Raw genomic sequence first — 8859 nt, forward strand, 5'->3', positions numbered from 1 at the left:
GTGTTCACCTCAGCCAGGTGTGAGAAAAGAAGACTGTAGGTTGCCTTTGCACTACACACCCACAAAACAATACTGTTATGGGGAAAGAGAATGGACATGCTGGTTATAGGAGACTGACAAGTAATATCCTAGCTATCCTGGTTATGTTCATCTTGTTTGTAACCCAAATTGCATAAGGACACGAAATATTGAAGAGGTCATTTTTTGAAAGTCCTGGAAACAATTTCAGGGCATTCATTTCTTCCTAGGTCATACTTAGCCCCTTATACCAAAACTCCTTTTAAGGGCCTTTCAGGGAAATTTGGGGCAGAACTCATGTGATCACAGGTAGAAACAAATGGTGCATTTCAAAAGCTTGTCCTAATGACTTCTATGCTTTCCATTTCTGTTGATGCCAATTGCGATCCGAGTAAACACACCTGGCTGTTCCATACCATCCCTTGTATTACTGATGAGTTTCTCCCATATTTCTTTTGTCATTCATCTTGCCACCTTGCACCTTTTTGTAGATGACACTTCACAAGGACCCAGTGAGTCAAGACTTTGGATTCAGTGTCTCCGATGGCCTGCTAGAGAAGGGTGTCTATGTCAACATGATTCGTCCAGATGGTCCAGCTGATCAAAGTGGCCTCAAACCCTTTGACCGTGTCCTTCAGGTAAAGTGCATTCCAGTGCAAAGCTATGGGGGCTGCTTTGTGATAGCCAAGATGATCTGGATCAAGTGACTCTAAAGAGAAACAAACGTGTGATTTCTAAACTTGTGTCCTAGAATGAAAACAACCTCTGGACTTAATCAGTTCAATGAAATAACACAAATTCTAGAACACATACAAACCTCAGCCCCTAATATTATGAAAATACTTTAAAAATTCACTTCACTTGATAAGTATTTCAATATGCCACCCAATGATTTCTCTTCATCAAAATTCCACTCTACTCCAAGACTAGCTTAATTCTCCTGGTTCTTGATGGTCAATGAACTGCTTTTCCCCACTCCGTGTTCTCTTACGCACATTAGGTAAATCACATCCGAACTCGAGATTTTGACTGCTGCCTGACTGTGCCGCTGATTACTGAGGCTGGAGACAAATTGGATCTGGTCATCAGTCGAAACCCTCTGGCACTTGCTGCTCAGCGAGTGGAGAACAGACAGGGGTCTGACCATCTCTCCTTGGGTTTTGAAAGCAAGAATGGCACACAGATGCTCTGAAGATTAGAGCTATGCGTGGAAGAGCTCTTCAGCCCCTTCTGTGGCAGAGACCCTGGTGTTGTCGAATATGATTTTTCCTATCTGCACTGGTGTTTGGGCTGCGTAACATCTGAAGTCATGGGACATGTCTGCTGTGAGTGGCAGGCCATGAGATCTGTCTTGGGGTAGCCCAGGATTGCCATAAGCAGCTTAGATATGTATGAATGTAGACAAGAGCATGGGTTTTGAGCTGCTGAGACGTGTCCAAGATGATGGCTTGTTTGGCAGGGTGTGCTCCATCCGTCTCTCAGTCTGGCCTGCCTCTGTATAGTTTAAGGGGTTTTCAGTGGTCATTTGTGACTGTCCTCTCAGCTCCCATTGCCCTTTCACACACATGGTGCTAATTAGTTTGGTTGTGGTATGCCGTGGAAAAGAAGCTTTTTCTAGTATGTGGGAAGAGTGCTCCCTACACTTTTTTGGACCTTTCAACCCTGCTGCTCCATTCGGTTGCACTTCCTTTTTCCCAACTGACCAATCTCTTAATCAGATTCATCCAATTCTGGGGTCGAGTCCCCATTTAAACTGTACTCCTCAAGTTAGCATGGCTCATGATTTTCAACCTTTCCCTCTTTGAAATATCCCATTCTAATGGATTACCTTCTGTCTCCAATTCAGAGACTTTCCCCCTGTCAGCCAATGACCCATTTTTCCCTTCTGACAACATGGAATGATGAAAGGGAGTACAGAAGGAATGACTTTTTCCTACCAAATTGGTTTTAGGCTGTACTCTGAATTCTTTCATTTCTTCCCCTTTCTCAACCTTTCCCTGTCTCCTTTTTTTCTGTCTCTTTCTGAGTCTCTGTTTTTGCATCCCTCTCTTTCTTGCTTTCTCTTTCTCCTCTTCCTTTTGCTTTCACTCTTTCTCTTTAGCTCCCTCTCATTTCTTTTTGAAGTAGCACCAACTTAAAAAGAGGACCAGGGTAAATGACTAGCTCTTCAGATTCAGTAGTTGTAGTAGTAGTAGTAGAAGTGTCCTGAGGGTCGCAGATGATGCTGCCAAAGGTCAGTAGCTATTTCTGCCACCATCTGCCACTTTGACCACTCCTATAAAGATACCCTCAAACTTCTTTCATTGGCCTGACTCCTTTTGATGCTCTCTATAATGCAAACCTCAGCACCCTTGTCAAATGCTCATATGATGAAAGTTATCTCCCTCTTCAGTGGACCTTGAGCAGGCCCCCCAGTGCACGTGCACTCTGTGTTAAACACTGATGCTGAGTTTCTATATTAGCCCTTAGACTGCTCTTTGCTGCCTTTGTTTACCAGTTGTTGGCCTCTCAGTGATTGTAAGCAAAATGCCTTTTGGCCCCTCCCCACTGGCCCTGAATGTCTTTCTCCCTACCGCAGTGCTCCTGTTGTCGAAGATCTGAGTGTGAGCCGTACCTGTATACGCACTGGTTTTTGTGATCTGCCTGCCGCCAAGTAGTTATTGCAAGTGAAACCATGATGTCTCCCTCCATCTCTCTGGACACACAATCACCAAATGTTCCACTATCTCTACTTTGGCCAAATTATAATGTCACGCTTAGCCCCCTGAGTACAACTTTGTTAGCATTTTATTTTGGTCAACTCCATTTGTTTTGATTTCATTTGGGCCTCATTTTAAAGGACAAGATTGGTATTATATACTCTCAATTGAGAGATTTTTCTTGTTGTTTTTGTTCAGTCATTACGGTATATTGCAGGAGGCCTCTGTGTCTTGTTGGCTGGCTTCGAGTGTTTTATGTTTCCTCAGCCTCTTTCCCCTGTCCTTATTCTGGCAGAATAGCATCTGTATCACCTGCCCATCCCTGAGACTGAGACTGTGTCTACAAACACAAATGACCTGGGAAGTTCAGGCCTCCAAATACACTCTAACCCCAAATTATCCAGATAGCTCAAGATGATAGGGGTTCGGGGCCGGAAGGCCCAAGTGTACTTTTGAGGCTTAAATTCTCCAGATAATTGGCCAGCATGGACTCAGACTCAGAGTAGAGCTGAGGTTGGGGTGGCGGGGGGGAACTACCCCCCCATATTGCTTTGGAAACCCCCACACACCCATCCAGCTAACTGTAGCAGTAGCCATTCTTCTCTGAAGTCTGCAATATACCACACCATTGCTGCCATACCTTGAAGATGTGCCATACCTGATACTGAAGAACATTGACAATACAGCTGAAGTGTTTTTTTTTAATATGCAATATTCTAAACAGTAGAAGTTCACTGTGGCTTCGAATTGGATTTTTAAATAAAGACTTTTAATAAAGGCTTTAAAACAATGGTCCTTGTAATCCCGTCCTATGCATTTTAAAGAAAATTCCAATGAAATGCATTACGTAGATGTGTATTTTTATTCATATAAGATTAGAGTGTATTCCTTCTAAAGTATTTTTCTATGCTAAATTTTCTATGTATCTATGAAAGCACAATATTTAAGGAGACAGTGTTTCAAAGACTATTTTAGTCCTATTTTGGATCTGTTTGTAAATCTCTGTATTGAAATGGATTGCAGCGACGTTGGGTTTTTGGTTTTAGTTTTTTTGGTGTGTTTTTTTCCTTTTTTAAAAAATAAAACAGTCAAAATAGAGCTGTGATTTAGCTGCCTCTCATTCCAGTGAGTCAATTACCTTGACAATAGAGTTGGTGGTCCCTTGGAAACCACAAAGGCCAGGTCTTCACACACAGAGTGAAGTCGAGATGTGGCAATTTCAGAGATGAAAGGACCCCTAGAAATCATCTGGCCCAGTACCTGACTCCAATAGACCATGATTGCAGGGCTGGCTTCAGATGGTAAGCGAGATAAGGAGTTGCCTCTGGGTGGCATGCAGCAGAGGTCTTCTGCTTGCCCCAACCCTAGTCGTGGGCCACCCACCCCAGCAATGGCTCCAAATCCAGCTCACACTCGGACATCAGGCCCAGTCTGTCCAATACCAACTCCTAAGAGGATGAAGAGGAGAGCAGTGAGGAATCGTAATCCAGGGAGCACATGCACATAGCCTGACATGATGGGAGTGTGATTAGTCACTTGATTAGTCATGCTGGGATAGGCAACATCCTGAGGTCAATCCTGCACATATGTGGTTGCCATCTTAGGAAGGTGCATCATGGGACACTTGTGGGGATGGCACTGCCAGCTCTTGCCTCACACAAAAATCTGCAGAGATGGAGACCTCCCCAAACCTCCCTTGTTGGCTTCTTCCACTGTTTGAAATCTCTCTGCCTTAATTGAAGCCCATTTCCACTGATGGTATCCTCCGGGAATATTTAGGCAGCCAATCTGAGAAATTCATCCCCCAAAGTGGATTTTCGGCCTGTACTAGCTCATTGAGCTGTACACAGAATTCAAATTAACTGGCTCGTTGCTAACAGTCCTTCTGCTTCTACTTCTCCCCCTCCAAGTGGAAAGGCGAATGTCAGTAACAATACAGCATTGACCAGAACAGTTCTTTACCAGGTCATGCTTGTGAACCATGCTTCCTCTCCATGCTTCCCACTACAGCATGGCTCACTGGAAAGAGCACGGGTTTTGGAGTCAGAGCTCATGGGTTCAAATCCCGGCTCCGCTACTTGTCAGCTGTGTGAATTTGGGCAAGTCACTTAACTTCTCAGGTCCTCAGTTACCTCATCTGTAAAATGGGGGGTAAGACTGTGAGCCCCATGTGGGACAACCTGATCACGTTGTAACCTCCCCAGAGCTTAGAACAGTGCTTTGCACATAGTAAGCACTTAATAAATGCCATCATCATCATTATTATTATTAATTATTATTACAGCCCAGCCTGCACACTTTGCTCCTCTAGCACAGCTTACTCACTGTGCCCCAATCTAGTCTATCTCACCGCTAACCCCTTCCCCACAACTTTCCCATACCCTGAAGCTCTCTCTCCCTGCATATACGCCTGGACCAACACTCTCCAAACCTTCAAAGCATTATTAAGGCCTGGAAGCCTTCCTCATTTAAGCCCTATTTCCCTGGCTCAGTTTCACTTCTGCATCATTCGTGCACTTAAATCTGTGACCTCTGGGCATTTGATATTCACCCCACCCTCAACCCCATAGCACTTATGTTCTTAGCTATAAATTACATATTGTAAATTATTTCTTTTTATTAATGTCTGTCTCCTTTAGACTATAAGCTCATTATGGGCAGGGAACATATCTATAATACTCTGTTGCACTTTCTCAAGCACTTAGTGCAGCGCTTTGCATGCAATAAATGCTCAGTAACTACCATTGAAAATGACTGATGAGCAGAGGCATGGCAAAGGGCCTCTCCGGGTAGGAGGGAAGGAGAAATTGATAGCCTCATGTACATACTAGCTCCCTCCCTTCATTAAAATAACACTGATGCACCTACAACACATGGTAGATTAGTAGATATTTTGGCTGAATCTGTGTAGTCAAAGTAGAGTAGTGATTTGACAGCCATCTGTTCCATTTAATCCACACAGACAGCAATGCTGGATAACTCAGTACCAAAATATCTGTACAGCAGGCCTGAATTATCCAGTGTTGTTGCCCACATAGATCAAAGCAACTGGATAATTGCCCAAACTCTTTTATTTTATGCCCTATAGAATTCTTCTATGATGTCCAAACCTCCTGAGAAGGAAAACCAAAATTGAGTGTAGCCATTTACATTTCACCTATTAAAAACTCAACTGAAGACATGGAAATCATGTCCCCTGAAGAGCTATTTGGAAAGAGTGGTGAAAACCAGAGGAAGAAGTAGGATGAACCAGGAGGCGATACAAACATATCTGGCTGAAATAGCTGAACAAATGGTGTAGTGGATAGAGTACGGGCCTATGAATCAGAAGGTTGTAGGTTCTAATCCCAGCTCTGCCACTTATCTGCTGTGTGACCTTAGACAAGTCACTTCACTTCTCCGTGCCTCAGTTTCTGCATCTGTAAAATAGGGATTAAGACTGTGAGCCCTATAGGGGACAGGGACTGTGTCAAACCCAATTTACTTGTGTCCACCCCAGTGCCTGGCTGGCACACAGTACAGTGTACTGTACAGTGCCTAGCACACAGTAAGTGCTTAACAAATAGCACAATTATTATTAAATTAATTCATTTATTGAGAGTTTACTGTGTTATTGAGCACTGTATTGAGTGCTTGGGAAAACACAACAATAAACAATTGAATGACTGAATACACAGATAAATTTGTAAATATGAAAAGAGATTGAAAAGTGTACATAGGTACCCAGGAGTTGAGGACAGGAAAAAGTAGGAGTGGTAGTAGGTTGTGGAACACCCACTTTATGAGAGAGCTTGGAAAGTACAGAATAACAAAGTGACAATTTCCCTGACTCCAAGGAGCTAATGAGGGAGACACACATAAAAATATTTACAATTTAAGTGGTCAGAGTATATAATGCTCTTCTAACACTAGCCTACTTACTGCATCTTAATCTTGCCTTCCTAACCATCAGCCCCTTGCCCACATCCTCCGACCTGCCTGGAATTTCCTCCCGCTTCATAGCCAACAGACCACCACTCTCCCCATTTCCAAAGCCCTACTGAAATCGCATCTTCCAGGAAGCCTTCCCTAAGTCCTCATTTCCCTCAAGAGGGTAAGTTAGCTGTGGTCAGGGAACATGTCTATCAATTATTTTATATTGTACTCTCCCAACCACTTAGTACAGTGCTCTGCACACAGTGAGTGCTCAATAAGTACAAATGATTGATTGATTCCCCACCCTCTTTGCTCTCCCTTTTGCATTGCCTATGCACTCAGGTCTGTACCCCTTAAGCACTTTGATACTCATCCCAACCCCAGCTCCATAGCACTTTTGTCCATATCCCTATTACTCTAGCATAATGGAATGTACTTTCCCTAATCTGTAATTTATTTTAACATCTGTCTCCCCCAACTAAATTGTAAGCTCCTTGAGGACAGGAATCATTTCTATCATCTGTATTGTATTGTGTTCCCCTGAGAGCTTAGTACAGTGCTCAGCATAAAGTGAGCACTCAAAAAATATCACTGATTGATTAAGTATACATATATACATGAGTGCTAAGGAGGGTGTAAATAAGGTAATGAATGTTAGAGATGACTGAAGGGATGATATGGCTCATGGTTCTGAGAAATTAACTGGGGAATAAGGTGAGATTTTTAAGAGGGATCTGAATGTGGGAAGACATGTCTTCTGTCAGGTGTGGGGAGGGAGGGAGTTCCAAGTCTGGGAAACAGTGTGAACAAGGGGATGAAGACATGAGAGTCTAGAGTGAGGTAAATCTAGAAAATTGGCTATGGAGGAACAAAGACAACAAATTAGGAAATATCTGGTAAAGCAAACAGAAATAGTGGGGGCAGATGGTGGAGAGCCTTGAAGCTAATTGTGAGGAGTTTGTGTTTGAGGCAAAGAAGCACGGGAAGCCAGTGGAGAGTTTTGAGGAGAGGAGAGATGTGGATTGAGTGATACTTCGGGAAGATGATCTGTGCAGCAGTGGGGAGTCCAGATTGGAGGTGGTAGAGGCTGGAGGCTAGGAGACCAGCAAGGAGGTTGACGCAATTGTCTAGTAGTGGTAAGATGGGAGATTGTACTGAGATGGTAGCAGTTCAGATGGAGAGAAAGAGGCAGATGTGGAAGATGTTGTGAAGGAAAAACTGGCAGAATTTGGCAAGGCAAGCAAGTGCTAAGGGTCGTTGGGCTGATGCAACTTAAGTATTGTGAATTAAAATGGAAAAGACTTCTCGGAAGAATTGGGATTTTAAAAGGGCTTTAAAGATGGGAAGAGGGTGGCCTAATGGATTTGGGGGAGGAGGAAAGAGGGAGTTCCAAACTGAAGGAACCATGTGAGCCAGGGGTCAGAGGCAGAAGAGTCAAGAGAGAGGTACTGTTAAAAAGTAGGCATGGACAGAGCAAAGCTTGTAAGCTGGAGAGTAGTGGATGAAAAGAGCTGATATGTAAGAAGGAGAGAGCTGGAGGAGAGCCTTGAAGTCCATGATATTATGAATGTGTGAATCCGGGTAGTGGTTATATGTTGGAGAGGAAGCAGCAGATGAGAAAAATGTTATGGAGGGAGAATGGGTAAGATTAAGTAGCTCACTAGATGTGAGAGCTGAAAGATGATCCCAAGGTTGTGAACTTCTGGTACAGAGAGGATGATGGTGTTATCAATGGACACAAGGAAATCAGGAGAAGGACTAGAATTAGGAGTAAAGATGAGACATATTGAATTGGAGGTGTTGACAGGACATCCTTGCAATATGCCTTGGAGGCAGAAGGAAATGCAGGACAGTATATTTGATGAAAAATTGGTGTTGGAGAGGTAGATTGGGGAATCGTCTCTGCAGGGGGGATAATTAAAGTCATGGGAGTGGATGAACTCCCCCAAGGGAATGGTTGTAAGGTAAGAAAATAAAAATGCTAACTTTCTCACTGTACCTTGTTCTCATCTATCTCACCGCCGTCCTCTTGACCACATCTTGTCTCTGGCTTAGAATGCCCTTCCTCCTCATATCAGACAGACAATTGTTCTTCCCTCATTCAAAGCCTTATTGAAGGCACATCTCCTCCAAAAACCCTTCCCTGACTAAGCCCCCATCTCCTTTTCTCCCACTCCCTTCTGCATTTTCCTGACTTGCTCCCTTTATTCATCCTCCCTCCAGGCCC

The 8859-nt window shown here is 43.6% G+C and overlaps 1 protein-coding gene across 1 annotated transcript in view; it reads left to right on the plus strand.

Moving 5' to 3' along the window:
• GRIP2 (glutamate receptor interacting protein 2) overlaps positions 1 to 2069 on the plus strand; it is a 601447-nt gene extending 599378 nt beyond the window's left edge. The window contains exons 23-24 of the mRNA XM_038772646.1: positions 510 to 656; positions 1019 to 2069. Of these exons, the coding sequence (XP_038628574.1) occupies positions 510 to 656; positions 1019 to 1210 (339 nt within the window). The 3' untranslated portion in view covers positions 1211 to 2069. The remainder of the gene's footprint in view (positions 1 to 509; positions 657 to 1018) is intronic.
• The last annotated feature ends 6790 nt before the right edge of the window (positions 2070 to 8859 follow it).

The sequence above is a fragment of the Tachyglossus aculeatus genome, chromosome X1, assembly GCF_015852505.1.
Source record: "Tachyglossus aculeatus isolate mTacAcu1 chromosome X1, mTacAcu1.pri, whole genome shotgun sequence".
NCBI lineage: Eukaryota > Metazoa > Chordata > Mammalia > Monotremata > Tachyglossidae > Tachyglossus > Tachyglossus aculeatus.